Source organism: Trichosurus vulpecula, chromosome 1, assembly GCF_011100635.1.
Source record: "Trichosurus vulpecula isolate mTriVul1 chromosome 1, mTriVul1.pri, whole genome shotgun sequence".
NCBI classification, from domain to species: Eukaryota; Metazoa; Chordata; class Mammalia; order Diprotodontia; family Phalangeridae; genus Trichosurus; species Trichosurus vulpecula.
This window is the reverse complement of record NC_050573.1, coordinates 564,994,219-565,022,104: the sequence shown is the minus strand read 5'-3', so window position 1 is coordinate 565,022,104 and position 27,886 is coordinate 564,994,219. Positions and strand designations below refer to the sequence as shown.

At 37.5% G+C, this 27,886-nt stretch overlaps 1 protein-coding gene across 1 annotated transcript in view; it reads left to right on the top strand.

The window, feature by feature from the left end:
- The window catches only part of LRRC2 (leucine rich repeat containing 2), a 198,285-nt gene that overhangs the window by 125,108 nt on the left and 45,291 nt on the right, over nt 1-27,886 (top strand). The window contains exon 5 of the mRNA XM_036751543.1: nt 5,575-5,711. Coding sequence (XP_036607438.1) covers nt 5,575-5,711 — 137 coding nt within the window. The remainder of the gene's footprint in view (nt 1-5,574; nt 5,712-27,886) is intronic.

Genomic DNA, 27,886 nt, shown 5'->3' with positions numbered 1-27,886 from the left:
AACTGAGACATCAAGAAAGTAATTCACTTAGCCAAAATTCCATAGTTGCACCAGGACCAGAATTCGGTTTCCATCATTCTCTGCCTGATGATCTTTCTGCCAAATTGTATTACCAGGTCTTAGAATGTCAAGCCCTTCCTTCTGCACATGACTTGGTCACTGCTTAGTCTCTTCCAAAGTCACATAATTCAAAGTATTTGAAAGGCAAAAAGTTTAGGATAATCATTCCAAGGAGTTTATTGGTCACAAAGATTTGTTCATGACAGGCTTTGAGCATGTACCTAGGAGAAGAATTCTGTCTTCTTGTCCACCTCTTGTTGGCTCCTGCTTCACCTTCCTTACCATTGGTCCTTTTCTGGCTGTGCTGCTGCTAAATCCTCCTGGAGCCTGTGCTAGTCTGTTTGGAGAGTGTGCCACACAGACTTCTATATGGGCCCATTCTCAGCCATGCTTCACCGTATTCCATCCAGGTCATCTTTGGCCATCCACTTAGCTGCCAAGCAAGCACCGTTCTCACATCCTTCCACACAATTTATTTAATGGGCAACATCCTTTGAATTTAGATGTTAAAAGAATCAGTTTAGTATGGACAGAAATATGGCATCAAGGGGTACAGATATGCAGAAAAGATAAGGAAGTAAAATGTGCAATTATAGACCAGTTTTTTTTTCCTGGGAATTTGCTTGTAAATGATGAGATATGGGTCTATAAGCTGAGGGATAGAAGAATCAGGTGATGATTTTTTAAGGATGATAGATACTAGAACGCATTTGTATATAGCAAATCAAGTCAAATCAACCAACATTTGCTGTGCTCATAATGGGCCAGTCACTGGCTAAGCCCTGGGGATAGAGAGAAAGGCTAGGAAAAAGTCCCAGCCCTTAGGAAAGAAACAAGCATTTGTTAAGCACTTACTAAGTGCCAGGCACTGTGCTAATGGGGGAGATAATGTGTAGACAAATATGTGCAAATAAGATAAATAGAGGTTAAATTGAGGGTAGTCTCAGAGGTAAGATGCTGGCATTAAGGGATATCAGAAAAGATTTGTATACAGTGGGATTTTACCTGGGACCTAAAGGAAGCCAGGGAGGCCAAGGATGGACACGAGAAGAGACAGTATTCCAGGCACAGGGGACAATGAAAAGTCCAAATTCAGGAGATGGAGTGTCTTCTGTAAGAAATAGCAAGGTGGCCACTGTCACTGAATCAAAGAGCATGTGCAAAGGAGTAAGGGTGTAAGAAAACCAAAAAAGTAGGAAGGGGCCAGGTTGTATCAAGGCCTTTAAAGACCTGACAGAGGATTCCATATTTAACCCTAGAGGTAGTCATTGGAGTTTACTGAATGGAGTAAAGATGGAGTCACATGGCCAGAGATGTATTTTAAGAAGATCAGGGATGGAATAAGCTGATAAACCAGAAAATAAAAATTAAAGTAGAAACTTCTCATCCAAATGGCAAACTACCTGAATAGATAAGAGATGAGAAGATCAAAGACCTAATTTGAGCTTTTGATCTTGAGATATTTCATATTGAAAATATATTGAGATATTGAGAAATATATTGAGATATTGATGGTGCAGTAGAGAGAATGTTAAACTTGGAGTCAGGAAGACCTTTAGTTAATCTTTCCTCAAACAGCTGGTAGCTTTGTGACTTTGGGCAGGTCATGTAACCTCTATTTACCTCAATTTTCTCATCTGTAAAATTGGGTTAATAATAGCACATATTTCACTGAATTGTGAGGATCAACTAAACTCTTTGTAAACTTCTCCATTTGCATTTGCAGGATTTCCAGATGGAAGCATAAGATGATGTGATCAGAAAGGGGATTTTCAGAATTCAGAATCCTGAAGTTCCTCGTGGAATTTGAGGAGCTCATGATGTTTGAGGGAATAAAAATGTGTATATTGATGGTATATTGACGCCTCCAAGTATTAGAGCAGAGATCCGGTTGGGGAACTAGATAGATTGCATCAGATACTGAGCCACCTGAAAAAGGGAAGGGAATGCCCCAGGGGCAGGAAGATCGTATTAAGGAAGATTTGGAGAAGATGACACATTAGAGTGGAGTAGCCCTCAAAGGAGAAGACGTCCAAAGTCATAATTAAAGAAGAAGATTAAGTTCTCCCCAAATAAACAAGGCTCTTCTCCTTTAAGGATTGAGAGAAAGGGAAAAATGGTGCCTATGTGAGGATATTTAATTGTAACAGTTGTGGTAAGAGCAGGTGAAACATTACTGAGGAGAGTGGATAAAATGGCTCATGTGTAAACAATTCAAAAAGGAATTGGTTTTGTAGGATTCCTAGAATAAATACTTTCTATTCCTATCACTGAGTGGGAAGAAGTTAAGAAATACTTTATTTTCAGCCCACCCTATTATAATGTGTATTTATGCCAAGGTATAAATGTGACATAAGCTCCTGATTAGAGCAAATGACTCCATAGATTGTGCCACATTACTCTTGTAATAGATACAATTATCTTGATGTGTTAGGAAACCTGAAAATAGAATGAAATATGCACACGGTCTGAGCTAAAGCTTTACTTTCCCTGTATAAGCTAAATGAAACTTTCCATAGAACACAGATTTACGGAGTCTGCGCCTAGAGAACTCAGTTAGTCTGATCCTACCCAATCACATTCATAATCCGGCATTGACGATTTACATTGCCCTCTGTCGAGAGGCAGGCACTTTTCCCTCATTTTACATCAACCTGTTTCTTTCCATTTCTACTAAATGCCTAATAGATGACAGAAGGGAGTCAGGGTATTCAGCTGGGTATAGCACTGGCCTGGGACTAAAAAAGGTGGACTTGATTTATGGCACTCTCGCTAATGTTCCACATGCCATTAATCATCTTTTAACAGAGGGAACCAATAAAAGGTTCTTCTTAGAAACTGCCCGATTTCTTATGTATATGTGTGTGTGTGTGTGTATAATATACGTATATGTATACATGTATGTGCATATATATGTACATATATGTATGTGTATATATACCATATTTACAGTGATAGTTCACATTTCCCATATTGTTCTGAATATTATCCATTCTTACCCCCAGTCTTCTTATGCAATTCTACTAGTAAGACATCTCATCTCACTCATCCAAGCATTTTTTTGAGCCTGGAACACTCTCCCTCCTCAATTCCACGTACTGAATTCCTTGGCCTCCTTTTGCTTGTCTTTAATGCCTTCCATATACTAATTATTTCCTATTTATCCTGCATATATCTTGCTTTGTATATATTTGTTTGTATGTTGTCTCAAGCTCCTTGAGGAGCTTGCCTTTTGCCTTTTTGTTTGTATCCCTAGAACTCAGTACAGGAGGTTGCTAGGTGGCTCAGTGACTACAGCACTGGTCCTGGAGTCAGGAAGACCTGAGTTCAAATTTGATCTAAGCCACTTACTAGCTGTGTGACCCTGGGCAAGCCACTTAACCCTGATTGCCTCAGTTTCTTCATCTGTAAAATGAGCTGGAGAAGAAATGGCAAACCACTCTAGTATCTTTACCAAGAAGACCCCAAAAGGGGTCATGAAGAGTCAGACACAACTGAAAAATGACTAAACAACAAGTCAGGAAGAAGAGCCTTCATTGCTTCAGTCCTGGCACTCTATCTACTATGCCACCTAGCTGCAATATTGCATATTAAAAGTCCTTTAAAGACATAAAAAGTTGTAAGCTTTACTGTATAAGAATTTAATTATTATACTTTGTACCAATTACTTTGTACACTACCGCAGGTTTGTAGAGCTACTTACCCCTGACACTCATAGATGTGTTTCGAACTGGGGATTTGGATCTGAAAATATGTCTGTGACTATTTGCCTAATGTTGAATTAGACTGCACATTTCCTTATAAAATTTCTTTATAAATTCTTCTGAATATACCTTATAACCTGGTAGGGGAGTTTTTTTTTGGTGTGTTTACTTGTGTTTTTTTCCTCTCATGGAAAGAACAACATTTGTAAAATTCTAAAAGTTCAACTGAAGTAGAAATCAAATTCCACATGTCCCAGGAAAATCCATAAATGTGGCAAGAACGTGAAATTAACTAACTATAAATCATAACTTCTATCACCTTCAGCGGAGTTCTGAAAATTGAACTGGACAAAGAAATTAGATTTCTTCTTATTACGCCTTTTAATAATGGCTTTCATCCCCTCATTCCTTGCATAGCACCTTAAAAAAAGAACCTCCTTAATATATTTATAATGCATCTCCGTGTAATTTTAGTTATCAGTGTATGAGACATCCCTCTACTAGACTGTAAGCTCCATGAAGGCAGGGACATTTTACATTTTCCTCAGCACATACATCATAATGCTTCTAATTATTTCTAAATAATAACTCCTGAATTTTGGGGTATATATTAGTATTTTGTGGGGAATGATATGAACCCTAACCAGGTTGTCTCAAAAGTTACTCAAGATTAAGATTGCAGTAAGACTTTTGGGACACCAAGTACATCTATATATATTTTCTCTGTCTCTGTCTGTCTGTCTGTTTCTTATAAACACATAGTAATTAAAAAAGACAACTCTCAACCAATGTAGATGGGAATCTACTTTGTGGCTGGATTGTCTCAGATTGTTGCACGGGGCGGGGGAGGGTTTGAGAAATCACATGACTTGCCTAATGTTCTTTAGTTAGTCTGTATCTGAGGTAGCATTTGAAAATAGGACTTTCTTTATCTGAAGTCATTATGTTGAACTGCCTTTATTAAATTGTGCAAAGTAAGCACTTACTGTTTATTGAATATAAACAAAATTATTTGAATCAATTGAATGCAGTTGCTTCTTGTTTTTTTATAAATTCAGGTCACTTCAATAGACATTTTCTGAATGTTTAGCACTTTTGGTAGCCAGAACAAATGATATCTCCAAAAGAAGTTGCATAAGACATTCTCTCATAAATTTTGCAATATATGAAGTGAAAATAATTCAAGAAGTAATTAAGGCAAATTCATGTGAGCTGGAGAGGGAATTAGTTATTATAGGCCCATACATGGATCTTATTAATAATATGACTGTCTAGTTGCTTCTTTTAACTAATTTTTCTTGCTAACTGGGTCCTAAATTCAGTTGTTTCTATGCTTTTAAAGAGATGCATGTGCTGTCAACGTGTAAATGTAATACATTTTTAAAATTACTGAATCTTTTCAAATGCTTATTTATAATTTTTATCCTCTCTAAGTTTTGGTGCTTTGGAGCAAAGCCTCAGTTAGTTGGTCCATTGTAGTAAGAGCTTTAGTGTTTATTTACTATGCGACTAGTACTCAGCTTGATGTTGAGGTGCAGATATAGGACGTTAAGAAAGCATATCTCCTACTTTGAAGGTTCATATAATCTCATTGGGAAGACAAAAAAGGCATATAGCATGAAACAATGAAAAATTATTTGATAATTTATGATCAAGAGGCAAAATATATGGAAAATCAGATATTTTTCTGTTCAAAGACTACTCAATTTTCATTCCCTCTACAATGATTATATGTGCAATTGTTTCATAAATGACTTTGTTTCTTTCAAATGACACCTGTTCAACTGATGGCAACATTCTATGGCAACAGGTTATTTGAAGAGCCTGAAAGAACTCAATGTGAGTTTCAACCATCTGAAGAATGTTCCTCCAGAATTAGGAGACTGTGAAAATCTGGAGAAACTGGATTTGTCTGGAAATCTAGAATTAATGGAGCTCCCGTTTGAAGTAAGATATATCCATTTCTATGTGGAGGTTTATTTTTGTCTGAATTATGGAACTAGTTAATTTTATTCAATATAAAGTACAGGAAGGGATTTTTATAAACTAAACTCCATTTTATTACATCAAATCAAAGTGTCACATCTTGCTTACAGCTGGACTGATAGGCTGAAACTAAGAATAAATCCAAGTTTGGCTGATGATACCGGGGTGGCTGTGGAGAGCCGAGATGCAAAGGTTGAAATATTTGGGGACGTCACATGTCAGGGAGAGATCCAGCACCAGGGAGATTTTGTTGTTAAGTTGTTTTTCAGTTGCGTCTGACCTTTTGTGACTCCATTTAGGGTTTTCTTGGCAAAGATACTGGATGGTTTGCCATTTCCTTCTCCAGGTCATTTTACAGATAAGGACAGTGAGGCAAACAGGGTCAAATGACGTGCTCAGGGTCAAATAGCTGGGTATTTTCTGAGGCCGGATTTGGATTTAGGAAGATGAGTCTTCCTGACACCAGGCCTGGCATTCTATTCACTGTGCCACCTAGATGTCCCACCAGGGAAATGAAGAAGCCAAAAAGGGGGAGTTGCCAGGGACTTGGCAATTTGTCAGACGTGATTCTGCAAAATTTTGATAATTACTGTGTGTCTGTGTGTGTGTGTGTGTGTGTATGTAGTTGAGTGTATGTGAATATTGTCTCTGGAGTCTGAAAACTGGGGTTTAACTCACATCACTGACATTTGTTTACAATGTGATATTGGGCAAGTCCCCCAACATGCCTGGACCTCAGTTTCCTCCTCTGTAAAATGAAGGAAGAGCTTGTATTGGATGGCTTCTTAGGTCCTTACTACTCTGGATATATTATACTTCATGATGGGCTGCTTGCCTTCTTTTGATAAAAGAACTGCTTAGCAGGAAATTGACCCTCAAGTCTCTGTAAGTTTTATACTTGCTGGTTTGATGCCGTTGTAATTTTTTCTTTAACCTGTCTAGTATAAAAATCCTAAATGGTTTCCTTTACATGTCCTCAATAAATTGTTTTATGGTCTCAAAAACATGCATTTTCTACATGTGATAAAAATGGGAATGGAAAGAGAGACTGATTACTGAAGATATAATTCCGTTCCAAGAGTTCTGATGATCTCATAAACCTTTGTAATACAGTTAGAACTTTAGACTGAATTATAGTCACCCAATTAATCTCTCTGAACCTATTATCTACTGCCTTATCACTGTCTCCACAGCCATTTTTCTAAGTACAAAACCACAGTAAAATTAGAATGTAACCCTTTCAAACAGGGTGAAGTTCGCCTGCATCTTAATAAAGCTGGTTTGACAAGGGAATTGGACCTTAATACAGAACTCAATAGAATAATGATAAGTCTTACAACTGCCTATTATTTAACATTTCCATAGCACTTTATTCTTTTCATATGAAATGTATTTTTCATAGCTATTTACTCATTAAATCTTATAATTGTCCAGCTGTGACGGGAAGAAGAAAGTAGAAAGCATAGCTCCCGTATGTGCCAGGCACTGTGCTAAGTGTTTTACAAATACTATCTCATTTCATCTTTACGAAAACTCTCAATTACCCCCATTTGAGGAAAACTAAGAAAAACAAGAGATTTTTTTTGAAAGGGACTTGCCCAGTGTCATACAGCTCATAAATGTCTGAGGCCATATTTTAATTTGGGTCTTCCTGACTGCTTAATCCTTTGTAATACCTACCTACTTCCCAATGTTTTTCAAAGTATTTTGTTTTTAAAGTAAGTTTTTATTGATATTTTCTGTCTCATATTACCACAGTATCCTATGTGTCCCTCCTCCTCCCAGAGAGACATCTCATATGACACATAGAAAAAGAAAAGTCAGCACAACTGATCAATACACTGAGAAAAGTCCAACAACACAGGCAGGGCACAATACCTTTGGACGTCCCATCTCCACGAAGGGATAGGTTAGGGGTGTCTTCTCACATCTCTGCATTTGAATTCGCTTTCATCTTTATAATTATGTTACATTTACATTTGATTTCCTGTGTGTGTTTCCATTAACATCACTGTAGTTACGATTTATATTATTTTTTTGGTTCTGCATACTTTACTCTGCATCAGTTTGTATATATCTTCCCATGCTTTTATATATTCATCACACACATTTCTTTTTTTATTTTGTTTTTGTTTTTTATTTATTTAATATATTTAGTTTTCAGCATTGATTTTCACAAGAGTTTGAATCACAAATTTTCTCCCCATTTCTACCCTCCCACCCACTCCAAGATGGTGTATATTCTGGTTGCCCCGTTTCCCAGTCAGCCCTCCCCTCTGTTACCCCACTCCCCTCCAACCCCTTTCCCTTCTTCTCTTGTAGGGCAAGATAAATTTCTATGCCCCATTGCTTGTGTATCTTATTTCCTAGTCGTATGCAAAAACTTTATTTTTGTTGTTGTTTTTGAACGTCTGTTTTTAAAACTTTGAGTTCAAAATTCTCTCCCCTCTTCCCTTCCCACCCACCCTCCCTAAGAAGGCAAGCAATTCAACATAGGCCACATGCATATCATTTTGTAAAACCCTTCCTCAATACTCATGTTGTGAAAGATTAACTATGTTTTGCTCCTTCCTAACCTAGCTGCCTTTATTGAATTTTCTCCCTTGACCCTGTCCCTTTTCAAAAGTGTTTGCTTTCGATTACTTCTTCCCCCTATCTGCCCTCCCTTCCTTTTATCCCCTTCCCCCTACTTTCATGTGGGGTAGGATACCCCATTGAGTGTGTATGTTATTCCCTCCTCAAGTCAAATCTGATGAGAGCAAGATTCACTCATTTCCCCTCACCTGCCCCCTCTTCCCTTCCAATGAACTGCTTTTTCTTGCCACGTCTTTGTGAGATAATTTAGCCCATTCTGTCTCTCCCTTTCTCCATTTCTCAATATATTCCTCTTTCATTCCTTAATTTAATTTTTTTAGATACTATCCCTTTATATGCGACTCACCCTGTGCCCTCTGTCTATATATATATATATATATATATGTACGTATACACCTACATATGAACATACATAGACACACACGTATGTATATATATGCATACACACACACACACACACACACACACATATATATGCATATTCCTTTCAGCTACTATGATATTGAGGTCCCATGAATCATACACATCATCTTTCCATGTAGGAATGTAAACAAAACAGTTCAACTTTAGTAAGTCCCTTATGATTTCTCTTTCTTGTTTACCTTTTCATGCTTCTCTTGATTCTTGTGTTTGAAAGTCAAATTTTCTATTCAGCTCTGGTCTTTTCACTGAGAAAGCTTGAAAGTCCTCTATTTTATTGAAAACCCATATTTTGCCTTGGAGCATGACACTCAGTTTTGCTGGGTAGGTGATTCTTGGTTTTAATCTTAGCTCCATTGACCTCCGGAATATCGCATTCCAAGCCCTTCGATCTCTTAATGTAGAAGCTGCCAGATCTTGGGTTATTCTGATTGGGTTTCCACAATACTCAAATTGTTTCTTTCTGGCTGCTTGCAATATTTTCTCCTTGATCTGGGAGCTCTGGAATTTGGCGACAATATTCCTAGGAGATTTCTTTTAGGGATCTATTTGAGGAGGCGATCGATGGATTCTTTCAATTTCTATTTTGCCCTCTAGCTCTAGAATATCAGGGCAGTTCTCCTTGAGAATTTCTTGAAAGATGGTATCTAGGCTCTTTTTTTGATCATGGCTTTCAGGTAGTCCAACAATTTTTAAATTCTCTCTCCTGGATCTATTTTCCAGGTCAGTGGTTTTTCCAAGGAGATATTTCACACTGTCTTCCATTTTTTCATTCCTTTGGTTCTGTTTTATAATATCTTGATTTCTCATCAAGTCACTAGCTTCCACTTGCTCTAATCTAATTTTTAAGGTAGTATTTTCTTCAGTGGTCTTTTGGACCTCCTTTTCCATTTGAGTAATTCTGCCTTTCAAGGCATTCTTCTGCTCATTGGCTTTATGGAGCTCTTTTGCCATTTGAGTTAGTCTAGTTTTTAAGGTGTTGTTTTTTTCGGTATTTTTTTGGGTCTCCTTTAGCAAGTCATTGACTTGTTTTTCATGGTTTTCTTGCATCATTCTCAGTTCTCGTCCCAATTTTCCTCTACTTCTCTAACTTGCTTTTCCAACTCCTTTTTGAGTTCTTCCATGGCCTGAGACCAGTTCATGTTTTTCTTGGAGGCTTTTGATGTAGGCTCTTTGACTTTGTTGACTTCTTCTTGCTGTATGTTTTGGTCTTGTCACCAAAGAAAGATTTCAAAGTCTGAGAGTGAATCTGAGTCCGTTTTTGCTGCCTGGCCATGTTCCCAGCCAACTTACTTGACCCTTGTGTTTTTCATCAGGGTATGACTGCTTGTAGAGCAAAGAGTACTTTGTTCCAAGCTTGAGGGGATGTGCCATTGATTTCAGAGCTATTTCTATATAGCTAGCTCTGCCACACCAGGACTCCTCCTTCCCCAAGAACCACCAACCTGGACCTGATGCAAATCTTAAGCAGGCTCTGCACTCCTGTTCATATCTGCCACTTAATTCCTCCCACCAGGTGGGCCTGGGGCCACCCCCACTGCCCCTGGGGCGGTGGCTGAACTGCAAACTCTGTCCCTGCAGCTTTTCCCACTAACCTTCTCTGTTGTCTTTGGTGTTTGTGGGTTGAGAAGTCTGGTAACTGCCACAGCTCACTGACTCAGGGCGCTAGGGCCTTTATCGCCTGGCTCCTGGTCTGGTTGGTCCTGCCGCCGCCCACGCTGAACTTTGCTTCCCTCTGCTCTGTGCATGATAGACCTCATCCAGCGACCATCCAAGGTGTCCTGGGCTGGATCTCTGATTCTCTCTGCTATTTTGTGGGTTTTGCAGTTCTAGAATTTGTTCAGAGCCATTTTTTATAGGTTTTTGGAGGGACCTGGTGGGGAGCTCACGCAAGTCCCTGCTTTCCAGCTGCCATCTTGGTTCCACCCCACACACATTATTTCTTACAGCACAACATCCAACAGTTTGTTTAGCCATTCCCCAATTGATGAGCATCTACTTTGTTTCCAATTTTTAGCTATCACAAAAAGTGCTGCTAGAAATATTTTGCATGCATATGGGTCCTTTTCTCCTATCTGTAGCTTCCCTGGGGTACAAGCTCAGTTGTGGAGTCTCTGGTGCAAAGAGAGTGTCAACATGTTAGTCACTTTATTTGCATATTTCAAATTGCTTTCCAAGATGTTCTTTGCCATTTCATTGCTTCACCAACAACGTATCCATCTTTTTACCACTTCTCCAACACTTACTATCATTATTTTTTTTTCTTTTTTTTTCCATTTTGTCCATTTGGAAGGTATGAGGTAAAACCCCTGGCTTGTTTTGATTTGCATATGTCTTATTATTAGTGATTTGGAGGATTTTTAGTTGGTTGTGAATACTTTGTAATTCTTCTGAGAACTGTTTATATCTTTTGAACATTTATCTATTGGGGAGTGGCTATTAGTTTTCTATATATGTGCACATATTTTTGCATATATATTTATAATATACATAATTGTTTGTATATTGGGGATTCCAAACCCTTACCAGAGAAATTTGACACAAAGATTTGTTTCCCCATTCTATCACTTCCCTTTTTACCCTAGATATATTAATGCTGTCGAAGGTTTTCAGTTTCTAGTTCCCTCTTCTGCTGTAAACAGAGTATTATGTTCCTTCAGTTACTTTACTTAATCTTCTTTTTAAGTGTCTCTGTTCCCACTGGCTCTCTTCCCCATAGCTCTGATGTCTTCTCATTCGATAGTCTCCTTTCCACTCCTCTCTGTCAGCTAGTCCTGCTCCTTGGTTTTTAAATTTAATTTTTGCACCCCTTTCCAAAAAGGTATTTCTCTCATCCTCTTAATTATCCATCGCTTCTTTCTGTTTACTCTATACCCTCATTCTCTGAATCATGACCCTTATAATTATCTGGTTTCTTTCTTTTCTCTAAGTATTCTTCATGCTGACCAAGCTTCCGAGGTATCAGTTCTAGGCACTCTGCTCCGGTCACTTTCTACATCTGTCTACTATGGCTTGCTCCAAAGATTGCCCTTTCCCATTGTGCCTCATTTATAAAACAATGATAATTATTGCAAGTATTAGAGAGGATACTGTCCCCTGGTAATCTCTCTCCCCGTCCCCTTCCCTGATGCAGCAGTCCACCATTGATCTATATCCTCTCTCGGTGACTTGTTTATTTCATTTGCCTAGAAATCTCCTCCATATTCTAGTTGTCCTTAGAGCTTCCAACTTCCCCTCTCCCACCTCCCAGAACAAGTAGATTCATCAAGCACCAAATCTCCCAGCCTTCATCAAATGTAAGGTCCTCATCTTTTGTGGACTAGATCTGTTCACTCATAGGAGCATTTTAAAGTGGAGTCCCCTTCCACCTTGAAAGTAAGGCCTCCTTTTTCTCCTCCTCTTTAATTGCCACCCCCACTGCCCTGTAGGCTCTTCTCTTTCCGAGGCTAGATGATCTTCCCCTCATTGCCAGCCCTTGACTGACTTCAGTGCATTACTCACTCTTCTTCTTCCCCCTTTGCCCCCCCTTTATCTACCCTCTCATGTTGTAATGTAGTCCCATAACAGAAGCATTCACCTGTAGGTAAGGTGTTGCCGAGTTCTGTCCATAATACCGCATCTGACTCTTCACTATTACCTCTACCAGATTTCCACTTGTCTTCTTGTATCCATTTAGAAAAGAGCCTCTTACTTGTCTCCCTGTTGTCATTTTGTTGCTGTTACTGTCCTTGCCAGGTACATTCATTCATTCCTGTGTTTCTGTTCTTTGGGATGTTTGGGAGGCAAGTAATCTCATCAGTTCTGATTTTCTTTCTAAAAATGTGTCAGACTTTATTATTGAACGTCCATCTTTTGTCATACATGGTTAAGCTTAGACTCGCAGGACAGGTCACCTTGGTCTGTATCCTGAAAGCCATTGATCTTTGGAACACATTGTTCCATTTCTGCCTACGTTTTCTAGTGGTTGCCAAATAGTCTTGTGTTATTTGAAAGTCCTTTCCTTTGTATTTGAAAGTCTTTCTTCCAATGGCTTGCAGAACTTGTTGTTTCTGAATTGAATCAATAAATTTAACCACTTGAAGTTTGTAGCATTTGGTGTTTATTTCCATTTTTCTGGAGATGATCTGTGAATTCTTTCAATCTGAATTAGTAGAAAGGAATGAATAAAAAATAAGTAATGCTTTCTAATGATTAGGAAAGGGCAATGGAAATTTCTTTTTTTTTAAAAAATATTCTTTCCCTGATTTTGTCTCAATGTCAAGGTGATTAAAATCTAATCATTTACTACTCAGTTTCTTAAAAGTACAAGAAATTTAATTTTTAAAGAAGAATTAGGAAATGACTTTGAAAATGATTTGAAATGAATAAGAAGTTAAAATGCACCATTCAAAAAGGGATATTTGAAATATTATCTTTATGTCTCTAACATCAAAATCACAGAATTTTTAGAGTTGAAAGTAAACTCTATGGTTATGTAATACAAGCTCCTATCAAAAAAGAATCTCCATTATAATAGTGTTCAATAAGAGGTTATCTAGTTCCTATTGGAAGATACTTGATTAAGGAGAACTTAATATCGACCAAAGGCAGCTAATTCTACTCTGATAGCACCATCTGTTAGAAGGATTTCCCTGCTGGCAATCTAAAATTTGTCTCTGCTGTTTTGCTCCTAGTCTTACCATTTTGTGGCCAAACAGAACAAATGTAATTCTTCATTCACATGGCAGCCCTTGAAATGTATTCATACAACAACCTAGCATTCGCTATTCTCAACCTTTTCTTCTCTAGGTTAAACAACCCGAATTGTGTCAATTGATTCTTAAATGACATGAACTGAAATGCCGTATCTTCATAAAATGGTGAGAGACCTTGGTGCTCACTAATTTGTCTGTGATGCATGGCTTAGAAAGTCATCCTCTTTTGCTGACAGAGATCAGTAAATGGCCATTTGAAGTCAAATGCCATAAAGGTATTCCTGGCTTAATATTTATTAAATATTCACTTAACATAGAGGGAATTAATTGAACCGAACTGAAGGAGTTTATGTGTCTGTAACAATAACGCTTGCAGCTACTATGGCTGTGTAAGACCAACACCACCAGCACACAGCAGGGCTGCCAGCACAGGTCCTTTGATCTGCTTTTGTACGGGGTTAACAATCTTACTTTAATTAAACATACATACGTCATTCACTTAGTTCAGGGGGAAAAGCCAGCACCCTGAACTTCAGAGCAAATACAAACAGAAATTACAAACAGAGGCAATATAAACAGATCAACATTTCTGCCTAACCAAATCACAATACTTAGTTACCAGAGAAGCACCAACATCTGGGTTTTCAAAGTCAGGGGCTCCAGTGGCTACCCAGAGTCTCATCTGGTCAAATCACACTACATTCTTCCAGTGAGTGAGAGCCCCAAACAAAACACTAACCTCTGAGTTTATATACACTGTTCAGGGTCAAAGGGTGTCACGGCCATGTGACTCAAACCTATGTGAGATAGGCTTTCCCTTGACATAAGCAGGTCAATGACTTGAGATTTAATCAAAGAAACAAAGACCAGACTCATCAAAGGCACTTGATTACTTTAGCATTCTAAAAGAGAAAACAGTAAAAAAGTCCCACCCTAATTACCATTACAGTGTCACAGAGTAACTTAAAATTTATCTAGCACCTTTCATAGTATCCCATTTGATACATTTAAAAACAAAAGAAGTTTTTATACTCTTATCTTAAAAACAAACTTTCCCAACACCTCTTTAAATTCACCTTTCACTTAATTTGCTATTTTGAGAAATTGGGCATTACACAATTAGATTTTCATTATACTGGCATCAGGAAAAAAGCTAGTAGGTAAGCAAAGTCAGGAGATATGTTATTGCTGCAGGGTGATAACCCTTCCTACTGTCCATGAGTCCTTAAAATTGCTCAGCATTTTCCCTAACTCATCAAACTATGGAAACCTTAGCATCCTCTATGAAGACAAAACTATCAGTCAAAATAATTATCGACCACTGGACCGGGAACAGAACAGTCTGTTCACGATGTTCATCACTGTTGAACATTATCAAACTGATAGATAACTACCTGTCTCAGCTTCAATTTCTAAGAAAAGTTATAGACTCAAGCAAGATAGAGCAGGAAAGGACTTTTGAAACTCTCCAACTCAACCTCCTCACTTTATATATTAATGAAGTCCAGAAAGGCTAAGGGATTTTTCTGAGGTCATGCAGGTTATAAATAGCAACATTCACATCCATGTTGTCTGACTACAAAACTGATATTTGTTTCATGTTTAAATTTGGAAGCTTTATTTTTTTTTAGCTTTATGTGCTAATAATTTATTCATTGTCTGGAAGGAGTCCAGTAAATTCTAGCGTTGGCATTTCTTGAAAAACCTTTATACTTCTGATAAAGCTTACCAAAAAAAAAAAGTTCAAAAGAATTCCTTACCTGTAAAGTTAGACATGTTGAGAGAGTTTGAGACCAATTTAAAGCCCAGCTAAATTTCTAAAGTAATGTGATTTTTTTCCTGATTGATTAACAGAAGTTACAATCTAAAAATAGCTCAATTGACCATTCAATTATATAAACTAAGGTGAAATTTAATAGAGAAAAGGTAAATTTTTACTTGGGTTTAAAGTTACTTTAAATACAAGATAGTGAGAGGCATAATCACAGAATAACTGAAAAATATTTGAAGCTCATATTTGCAGAATACTTCACTTTAGGATATAAATGAATTTTCTTTGCTTTTCACCATATCATATGCCAATATTTTCTTTCTTTTGTGTGTGTGTGTGTGTGTGGTCAGCAAAATAATTTTGAACAATTCTTAGTGCTTTTCCTTCATATGTAAAGGACATCCTCCTGAAAACTTGTAAGTGTTGGTATTTTATGCTGAAGCCCTGGAACCTATGACTACATTTATGGATGAGTTCAACTCTAGGTTCCTCTCTGATGGAGTCTATGGGCTCTACCAGTCCCCATTTTGCTGTGACTCTCCCATATTTTTGAGAAACTTTCTTACATCAGAGTTTAAAATATGGTAATCAGACTTTTTCCATGATATTTTGCTGTTAAGACTTGTTCTTTTCAGACTGTTTTATCAAAGTTTCTCTGTAAAGGGAATTGCTTTGGCTTATAAAGATCTCAATTTTTTTTTAACTTTTTATTACTTTGAGCACTTTTCTAACATTTTTATTGTATCATAGCATTACTGCATTTTACCTCTGCCCTTATCTGTGTTTGTGTGTGTTCAATATGTTCTTAAAATTCTTAACATTTTCTTCTAAATCATCAGGCAGCTGATGGCACAGTCAAATGAAATTTGGACTCAGGAAGACCTGAGTTCAAATCTGACCTCATGTACTTACTACGTTTATGACCCTGGGAAAATCAGTTAACCTCAGTTTGCCTCAGTTTACTCAATTGTAAAAACAGTACCTACTTCCAAGGTTTGTTGTGAGGATCAAACCAGAGCATATTTGTAAAAAGCACTTAGCACAGTGCCTGACACATATTAGGCATTATATAAATGCTTATTTCTTTTCCTTCCCATTAATTCTTTTTTTAAAAAATTTCCTTTAAGAACTTATCCATCCTTTAATTATTTTCTTATGCTAAATTATGCTTTATTAAGCCACTCTGGGGCTTCTTCTTGTCATTGTTCATTGTCTCAGGCTTGTCTGACCCTATGTGACCCCATTTGAGGTTTTTTGGCAAAAATCCTAGCATGGTTTCACAATGTCTTCTGTAGCTCATCTTGCAGATGAGGAACTGAGGCAAAAAGGGTTTAATGATTTGCCCAGCTACCATATATGTCTGATTTGAACTCATGAAAGTGAGTCTTCCTGCTTTCAGGCCCAGCACCCCATCCACTGCACCACCCAGCTGCCACAAAATTAGAAAGATACTGAGGCTCATCTCTTGGGGAGAGGAAGTGACTTGCCTGAGTGCACAGCAGTTCCAGGAAAAGGAACTAAGGTTTTCTTCAGTTGTTTTCAGTCATGTCTCACTCTTTGTAACCCCATTTGGGTTTCATTTATTTATTTATTTTTGACAGAGGTACTGGAGTGGTTTGGCATTTCCTTCTCCAGCTCATTTTGCAGATGAGGAAACTGAGGCAAATAGGGTGAAGTGACTTGCCCAGGGTCACACATCTAGTAAGTATCCTGAGGCTGGATTTGAACTTAGGTCTTCCTGAGTCCAGAAACAGCACACTATCCCCTGCACCTCCTAGCTTCTTCTTGTAGTTGCTCCAATTTCAATTCTGAGGATCCAGATGTAGTTATGATAGCATTTGTTTGGAGATTTCTCCTCTCATTAATGTCATAATATCTCTTCATGGCAATATAGAACATTTTTATTTACTTAATTGTTCAGTCTATCTGCTGGTTATTCAGTAGATGTTTCACTGTGAACATTTCTTTACTTTCTTCCATTTTTTGGTAATGATATTCTTCCTTTATTTGGTGTATATCTTGTTGCTTTGAGGTGATAAAGAGGAGTTGAGTTCATATACAACCGTTAACTAAATAATCTTTCTAGACATGCATTTCTAATTTCATAATGGAAGTCAATATAAAAATAAGATTCATGGAACAGAAATTTGTGATAGAACAAACATTAAAGTATTGCATTCATCTTGTTAGATATATTGAAAGTACACCATTTCGCTGTTGAATCTGTTTTATAATACATAGCTAATTTATCTAAGAAATCAGTTTTAATTGTTTGATTTTACTTACTGTTGCATAACAGAGATCTACATGTATACTAAATATCTGAATTAGTGCCCTTTTTATTGAAAGAAAATAATTTTTTGTAATGACAATTGTAAGTAAAAAACCAGTCAGCTCCTAGTTGACAAGGAGGGCAACTAAGGGCAATATTTCCTAAGAAACAGAGTGATTCTTTCACTGTTTTTTTAAATCAGGAATATTATTGCTCCAACCCATGGAACTTGACCCTTTATCTGTTTTCCAACAAAAACAAAACAAAACATATCCCACTTGTCATGAAAGATTGCATGACAACAAAGAAGTATAATTTTGTGATCTCTGTATTTTCACTGCTGAGAGGCAAGGTGGTGTAGTGACAGAGAGCAAAGATTAAATGACTTCCTCTGACTTAGAAAATATTACTAGGATGCGATTTTTGGTTAATACGGGATACGATTTGTAAATTATGTTCCTTTGATCTTTGAGACAGTTTGTATATTACTTACAGGTTCCCCTTGGCAATCTTCATACTATTGCCCCTTTATAATGCCTACTCATAAATTTACTTACTATGCTGACTTGGAATGGGAGGATGGTCAGGGGGACAAGAACAAGATATAATTTAAATATTGAGTTAGTAGAGAAATTTCCTTGTTAGGAGTTCCAAACTAAAAAGGAAAAAAAAATCACAGGCCCAGTATAAATCCAAGAGCTATTTTTTTTAACAAGGTGGAAAAGCTTTAGGGAGAAAGACCTAGCAGGAGGTTGTTGCAAGAATCGAACAGATGGAGAGGAGGCAGAGCTAAGATGGTGGAGAAAAGGCAGTGACTTACCTGAGACCTCCCCCAAACCCTTCAAAAGACCTTTAAATAATGTCATAAAACAATTCCTGAAGCAGCAGAACCAACACAAGGATGGGGTGAAACGATTTTCCTGAGAAAGACAATTTAGAAGGTCAGCAGGAAAGGTCTGTTGCACCTGGGTGAGAGTGGAGCACTGCTAGCACAGACCCAACCCTAGCAAACCAGGGACAGGCCTTGGGAGCCACTGCATCAGCAGCAGCAGCAGCTGCTTCTGGAGCTCTCAGCCTACAAATGGTAAGGGGGTCAAACCACCAGTCAAAAGATGATTACAGGGGTCTCTTTGCTAGCACTGAGGCAGGACTCTGTTGCTTTGCTCATACTCGAATCCAGGTCACAGTCCTGGGTGGCAGTCCCAAGGCAAGGAGGAATACTAGCACACCAGAGCTTGCAGCTACAGCGGAGCAGGGCCCCTCATCACACTTACAGAACAAAAAAGGGTTCCTGTGGTCACTAGTAGACCAGAGCACAGGCCAGGAGAGCAGTAAATGCACTTCTCTTTAGATCATACCACCTTAGAAGAACTAAAAACTTTCAGGTCTCTACAAGAATCTCTGAACACAGCTGCAGAAAATCCTGCAAACTTGAGACAGTGCACCTTCAATAATGGAAGCAGAACCTCACTTTGACAGAGTTAAAAGTTAATTAATAGGCTGGGAAAATGAGCAAACGACAGGAAAAAATTCTAACCGTGACAAAGAAGGTCAAAAGACACACTTAGAAGAAGATAACAAAGCCAAAGTTCCAATATCCAAAGCCTCTAAGAAAAATAGGAATTGTTCTTGGGACATGGAAGAGCTCAAAAAGGATTCTGAAAATCAAGTAAGAGTGGCAGAAGAAAAATTAGGAAGAGAAATGAGAGTGATGTAAAGAAAATAATGAAAAATGAGTCAATAGCTGGAAAAGGAGACACAAAAAATACTGAAGAAAACAACACCTTAAAAAACAGACTAACTCAAATGGCAAAAGAGCTCCAAAAAGCCAATGAGGAGAAGAATGCCTTGAAAGGCAGAATTAGCCAATGGAAAAGGTCCAAAAGACCACTGAAGAAAATACTACTTTAAAAATTAGATTGGAGCAAGTGGAAGCTAGTGACTTGATGAGAAATCAAGATATTATAAAACAGAACCAAAGGAATGAAAAAATGGAAGACAGTGTGAAATATCTCCTTGGAAAAACCACTGACCTGGAAAATAGATTCAGGAGAGAGAATTTAAAAATTGTTGGACTACCTGAAAGCCATGATCAAAAAAAGAGCCTAGATACCTTCTTTCAAGAAATTCTCAAGGAGAACTGCCCTGATATTCTAGAGCTAGAGGGCAAAATAGAAATTGAAAGAATCCATCGATCGCCTCCTCAAATAGATCCCAAAAAGAAATCTCCTAGGAATATTGTTGCCAAATTCCAGAGCTCCCAGATCAAGGAGAAAATATTGCAAGCAGCCAGAAAGAAACAATTTGAGTATTGTGGAAACCCAATCAGAATAACCCAAGATCTGGCAGCTTCTACATTAAGAGATCGAAGGGCTTGGAATGCGATATTCCGGAGGTCAATGGAGCTAGGATTAAAACCTAGAATCACCTACCCAGCAAAACTGAGTATCATGTTCCAAGGCAAAATATGGATTTTCAATAAAATAGAGGACTTTCAAGCTTTCTCAGTGAAAAGACCAGAACTGAATAGAAATTTGACTTTCAAACACAAGAATCAAGAGAAGCATGAAAAGGTAATCAAGAAACGGAAATTGCAAGGGACTTACTAAAGTTGAACTGTTTTGTTTACATTCCTACATGGAAAGATGATGTGTATGATTCCTGAGACCTCAGTATTAGGATAGTTGAAGGGAATATGCATATATATATATATGTTTATGTATATATATAAGTGAATGTATAAGTATGTATATATCTATGTGTATATGTATGTATGTATATGTATGTGTATATATATATGTGTGTTTTTATATATGTGTATATATATATATATATATATATATATATATATATATATATATATATATATATATATATGTAAAAGAGAGAGAACAGACACAGGGTGAGTTGAAGATGAAGGGAAGCTATCTAAAGGAAATAAAATGAAATTAAGGGATGAGAGAGCAACATACTGAGAGAGGGAGATAGGGAAAGATAGAATGGGGTGGATTATCTCCCATAAAGGTGGCAAGAGGAAGCAGTTCTGTGGGAGGAGGGGAGAGGGCAAGGGAGGGGGGAATGAGTGAACTTCGCTCCCATCAGATCTGGCCTGAGGGGGAATACCATACATACTCAGTTGGGTATCTTACCCCACAGGAAAGAAGAGGGAGGAAGATAAAAAAAAAAAAATAAAAGGCGGGGGGATGATGGAGGGGAGGGCAGATGGGGGTGGAGGTAATCAAAACAAACTCTTTGGAAAGGGGACAGGGTCAAGGGAGAAAATTCAATAAAGCGGGATGGGTTGGGAAGGAGCAAAATGTAGTTAGCCTTTCACAACATGAGTATTGTGGAAGGGTTATACATAATGATACATGTGTGGCCTAGGTTGAATTGCTTGACTTCTTAGGGAGGGTGGGTGGGAAGGGAAGAGGGGAGAGAATTTGGAACTCAAAGTTTTAAAATGAGATGTTCAAAAACAACAACAAAAAAAGTTTTTGCATGCAACTAAAAAATAAGATACACAGGCAATGGGGCGTAGAAATTTATCTTGCCCTACAAGAAAGGAAGGGAAAAGGGGATGAGAGGGGAGGGGGGTGATAGAGGGGAGGGCTGACTGGGGAACAGGGCAACCAGAATATAAGCCATCTTGGAGTGGGGGGGGGGGAGGGTAGAAATGGGGAGAAAATTTGTAATTCAAACTGTTGTGAAAATCAATGCTGAAAACCAAATATGTTAAATAAATAAATTTAAATTAAAAAAAAAACAAAATCAAAAATGAAAAAATAGAAGAGATAGTGAAATATCTCATTGGAAAAACAGTTGACCTAGCAAATAGATGCTAAATAAATTTGAAACAAAAGAAAATCAATCTAGAAACAAAAAGAATCCAACAGATGTTACTAAAGTTCTTATGAGGCTTGTAGAGGTAGGGAAAGGAGAGGAAGGAACTATTGAGAAATATTATAGAAGCACTTGATAACTGATTGGATAAAAGTCTAAGAAAGCCATAAGAGTAAAACAAAACAAGGTTAAAAATAAGGACGATAGGGTTAGTGGTGGTTCCATGAAAAGGAAGAATGGAGTCAGAATAAGGAGGAAAGAAAGTTTGGAACTGATTGCTAATGTGGAAGTTATGACACCATTGTAGGGAAGCGGTGATTTGCATTAGAACCATTAGATTTTGTGACAGAGGAGAAGAAAGCTCTACATAGTCTTATACACATTCTAGATTTAGGGAAACAAATGTCAAAGATTCAGATAGAGGACAGGATTGATAGTATGGATTTTTGGATTATGGAGTTTTAAAGAAAGGAGAAAACACAATGGGAACTGGTCAAGAATGTAATTTGAAGACAGAAAGAAGAACAATTCTAATGAGAATGAAAAGGAGTAGTAGTTTGAAGAGACTGATTTGGTGGTAAAAGGAAGGCACAAACCAACTTAGATATTTAAAATATATATATAGAAAAATGGAAGCGAGAAAGATGAGGATGAATACATCCTTACTACCTTGTAGAAACACTATCAGGAACATTAAATCTCAAAATGAGCTAAGGTTATTGAGGGAAGCCAAGAACAACAACAAAAAAGGTTTTCTCATTATGTTTCATCAAAGAGAAAAAAACAGAGAAGGAAAAGAAATGCTTCTAGGGGTGCAAAGGACAATGGTAACACACAAGAAAGGCAAGGCAGGACTGCTCAACTCAGTTTCTTTTTGTTTTCTCTGTCAAGAAGAATGATCTTTAGAAAGGAAAGGAGAGAATAAAAATTGCTAATAGGTTAATTAATGACTGAGGTAAGCAAGAAGATAATAAGAATGCAACAGGCTGTCCTATATTCAGATGAACTATACCCGAGATTACAGAAATAATTGGTAAGTGTTACTGATGAGTCATTTTCAATGATCTCAGAAAGATTGGGGAGGATAGTAAAAGTATTGGAAAAGGGCAAATAACTCAGTTTTCTAAATAGGAAAATGAACCAGAGACATACTACATCATTGGATCAGGGAAAATATCCTTATTTTTTTTCCAAGAAAAGGGATAAGAATGGGTTCTGTAAACTATATATATATATATGCACACACATATACATTATGCAAATATATATATGTTCTGACATTTTTATCCCACCCCCCCATAATGTATTGTGTTCCAAGAAAAAGGCTAGATAATCTCCCTTTAAGGATCTAGAAAAATCTAGGGGTAAGCCTGAGGTTTAGGCCTGTCTCTGTAATACTCACGAGGGGCTCAAGAGCCCCTAATAGTGTTCTTCCTAATCCATTATGAGATGGTGTAAATTAGTCAGACATAATTAGCTTTTCAAAAGGTGTTCTTACTAAAATGGTATAGGGAAGATACGCAACATGAAATATTCCCCAAATCCAAGGCACATCCCTTCATAAAATATGTGCAGAGTCCAGGAGAAAGTGGGCTCAAGCTTAGAGAGCACATTTGTCCACAGCGTCAATCAAAGCTCCTGGAAGTCCTTTTGATGGAGTTCTCAACATGTTCCCCTTAGGCAAGGTGTAGTTTTTTTCCTTCCTAGATTTTTGTAAAACCTTAACTCAATCTGTCCTTATCTCCTGATGCAGATTCTGCCATTGGCTATTCTAGAAATGTTGCTAGGATACCAATGGGAAGATGGGAAGTTCAACATCCAAGGCACACGTCTTCTAACTCCCTGCCAAGCAGTTCCTCCTTGAGTCCTTTCCTAGAAGGCTCTTTTTAGCTACCTACTTGCTTGAATTTTTAATTCCAGCTACCTCAGTGATTTTATACAGGCCTCGAAAGGTGTGATCAAGTCCCTTAGTTAATTCCAAGGCATTTCTTGTAGTACTTAGGACGGTGTCCAAGAATTGTTTAAATCCAAAGAATCATCAAGATGTATTCTTACATGACAAATGTATCAAGGTTAAGTAGAGAAGAGATAAATTCGACCCCAAATTTACAAATTATAGGCTAGGGAACTTGAATTCAATTCCTGGCAAAATTCAAGATTAGTATTAAAGGGATTATTAGTGAACATGTGGAAAAAATGGTGATCACATGGCTTCATCAAGAATAGATTCTATTCTACAAACCGTATCATTGTAGCCGGGATGATTAGACAAGTAGATTTGGAGAAAGCTGCAGATATATAATTTACCTAGATTTTAATGAAGCATTTGACAAAGGTTTCCATACTATTGTTTTGGAAACAGTAGACAACTCTGGGCTAGATATTAGTGCAATTATCTTGAGATTTGGCATTAAAAGTCCCCCCTAAAAAAGCTTTTTTGTAATTCCCAGTGATATTCTGGTTATTCTTTCCTTTACGTGACTTTATAAAGCTGCCCACTGTTTTTGCATTAACATTGTATTAGGATATAAACTAATTTGGATAGTACTGCTATCTTTGGTATATTGGCTTGACCTAGTCATTTTTATTGGATAGTTTTCCAATGATTTGTTTCTTCTTTTCCCTCCTTTTATTAAAATTGTTTCAGAATTGTTTGTTGGAACTAGTTCAAAGATTGTTCCAAAAGAACCAAATAGGAAAGAAATAATTTATGGAGTGTCCCAGGTCTTGGGTCTGCGGTGTTCAGCATTTTTAGATGGCATGCTTATCACATTTGAATGACACAAAACTGCCAAGGATACTGAACACGTTAGGTGATAGATTCAGAGTTCAAAAAGATGTTGTCAGGATAGAACACTGGGTCAAATTTGATAAGGTTACCAATGGACTCAAATGCTAAATCCAATGGTATTTTTTCAGTCCTCATTCTACCTGACCTCTCTGTAGTCTTCAAAGTGTTTTCTATCCCCTCCTTCTGGGTATTTCCTCCTTGCTTTTCAGCTCTGGACTCTCGTCTTGACTCTCTGATTCAGTCTCACTTGTTAGATCATTATGCATCCCTTGCTTTTTAAATATTAGCATTGCACAACACTCTGACCTGGACTGTCTTCTTGTTCTCTTTATATTTTTTTCTCCTAGTAATTCTTTCAACTCCTACTAATTCAACGATCATATCTATTGGGATGGTTCCCAAATTTAGATAAACTTTATTTGTACCCATATGTATACCAAAAACACGTATACATATGTTACATATATACACACATACACACACACACATCTACACACACACACACACACACACACACACACACACACTTCTACCCACACAAACTCCAGTTTCTCATTGCCAGCTGACTGCAAAACTCTAGCTGGATATTCCTTTGCTATCTTAAACTCATATCCAGAACAGAATTCACTATATTTCTCCCTAAACCTGTTTTAAATAATTTTCCTCCTCTCCATAATTGTGATAAGCATGTCTTGCATTTTCTTCTAATTTCTTATATTACCTTTCGTATTTAGATCAGTGATGCACTTGAAATTTATTGCCGTATATGGTTTGATACGTGGCTCTAATCCCATTTTTTTTTTTGCTATATAGCAACCCAATTTTCCCAAGAGTTTCTAATAAATAATGATTCACTTCCTGAGTGTTATGTGATTTTAGATTTATCAAATTGTCCATTGCTTACCTTTAGTTCTCAGTCTGGATTATTTATTCTGTTTCAATTTTTAAGCCAGTATACATGAACAAGATAATTTAAAAGATTATTTTGAGATTTGGCATTAAAAGTCCCTTTTACTTTAAAAAAACCCTTTTTATAATTTCCATTGATATTCTGGTTATTCTTTCATATAAATTACATTATCAACATATTTTTCATGTTATTTATAATGACTCTACAAAGTCATCCACTGTTTTTAAAAAATTAACATTGAATTAAATTATAATTTAGTATTGCCATCTTTAGTATATTGACTTGACCTAGTCATTTTTATTGCATATTTTCCCAATGATTTATTTCTTCCTTTCTCCCTCCTCTGTAAAATCATTTCCAGAGTTGTTTTTTTAATATATCTCTTGTATACATCTTGAAAGGTTATTGCTCAAATATCTGAAAATTTTATTCATTACCATAATTTTTTTCTAGCAATTTCTTCTGACTGCTATTGTAGGTATAGATTTAGATATAGATATACTGATTGCTGAATGCTTCCCTTATATCTCATTATCTTGCCAAAGCCATTTTTTAATTATTTTGTTGCCTTTTGTTTTCTTATATAATATTTTATCATTTGCTAATAAATCTTTTAAACTCGTTTCTTTGCACTATTTCCTTAATTTTTCTTTCCATACTGTTTTACCTAGTATTTTAAAAATATTAACATTGGGGCGGAGCCAAGATGGCGGCTGGTAAGCACGGACTAGAGTGAGCTCCGTACCCGAGTCCCTCCAAAAACCTATAAAAATGGCTCTGAACCAATTCTAGAACGGCAGAACCCACAGAACAGCAGAGGGAAGCAGGGCTCCAGCCCAGGACAGCCTGGATGGTTTCTGGGTGAGGTCTATTCCACACGGAGCTGGGAGCTGGGAACGGAGTGGAGCAGAGCCCAGCCTGAGCGGCGTGGACGATCCAGACCAGAAGCCGGGCGCAGGGGGCCCTAGCGCCCTGAATATGTGAGCTGCGGCAGTTACCAGACCCCTCGACCCACAAACACCAAAGACTGCGGAGAAGGTTAGTGGGAAAAGCTGCGGGAGTGGAAGGAGTTCGCGGTTCGGCTTCCAGCCCCGGGGGCAGCAGAGGTGGGGCAGCTATAGCTGTTGTTACTTCCGGCTCCAGGCCCACCTGGTGGGAGGGATTAAGTGGCAGATCAGAGCAGGAGTGCAACAGCCTGCTGAAGATCTAAGCCCAGTCTGGACTGGGGGTCCTTGGGGAAGGAGGAGTGCGGCTCTGACAGAGCTGGCACCTCCCCCCCAAACGTAGAACATAGAACTCGTAAGTCTACAAGCAGTCATACCCCACTGAAAAACTCAAGGGTCAAGTTAGTTGGTTGGGAATATGGCCAGGCAGCGAAAACGCGCCCAGACTCAGTCTCAGACTTTGGATTCTTTCTTTGGTGACAAAGAAGACCAAAACATACAGCCTAAAGAAGACAACAAAGTCATAGAGCCTACAACCAAAGCCTCCAAGAAAAACATGAACTGGCCCCAGGCCATAGAAGAACTCAAAAAGGATTTGGAAAAGCAAGTTAGAGAAGTAGAGGAAAAATTGGGAAGAGAAATGAGAAGGATGCAAGAAAACCATGAAAAACAAGTCAATGACTTACTAAAGGAGACCCAAAAAAATACTGAAAAATACACTGAAGAAAACAACACCTTAAAAAACAGACTAACTCAAATGACAAAAGAGCTCCAAAAAGCCAATGAGGAGAAGAATGCCTTGAAAGGCAGAATTAGCCAAATGGAAAAGGAGGTCCAAAAGACCACTGAAGAAAATACTACTTTAAAAATTAGATTGGAGCAAGTGGAAGCTAGTGACTTGATGAGAAATCAGGATATTATAAAACAGAACCAGAGGAATGAAAAAATGGAAGACAATGTGAAATATCTCCTTGGAAAAACCACTGACCTGGAAAATAGATCCAGGAGAGATAATTTAAAAATTATTGGACTACCTGAAAGCCATGATCAAAAAAAGAGCCTAGATACCATCTTTCAGGAAATTATCAAGGAGAACTGCCCTGATATTCTACAGCCACAGGGCAAAATAGAAATTGAAAGAATCCACAGATCGCCTCCTCAAATAGATCCCAAAAAGAAATCTCCTAGGAATATTGTTGCCAAATTCCAGAGCTCCCAGATCAAGGAGAAAATATTGCAAGCAGCCAGAAAGAAACAATTTGAGTATTGTGGAAACCCAATCAGAATAACCCAAGATCTGGCAGCTTCTACATTAAGAGATCGAAGGGCTTGGAATGCGATATTCCGGAGGTCAATGGAGCTAGGATTAAAACCTAGAATCACCTACCCAGCAAAACTGAGTATCATGTTCCAAGGCAAAATATGGACTTTCAATAAAATAGAGGACTTTCAAGCTTTCTCAGTGAAAAGACCAGAACTGAATAGAAAATTTGACTTTCAAACACAAGAATCAAGAGAAGCATGAAAAGGTAATCAAGAAATGGAAATTGCAAGGGACTTACTAAAGTTGAACTGTTTTGTTTACATTCCTACATGGAAAGATGATGAGTATGATTCATGAGACCTCAGTATTAGGCTAGTTGAAGGGAATATGCATGTATGTATATACATATATATATATATATATATATATATATGTATATGTGTATATATGTTTATGTATATATATAAGTGAATATGTTGTTATGTATATATCTATGTGTATATGTATGTATGTGTATGTATATGTATATATATGTATATATATGTATATATGTGTTTATATATGTATGTGTATATATATATATATATGTAAAAGAGAGAGAGCAGACACAGGGTGAGTTGAAGATGAAGGGAAGA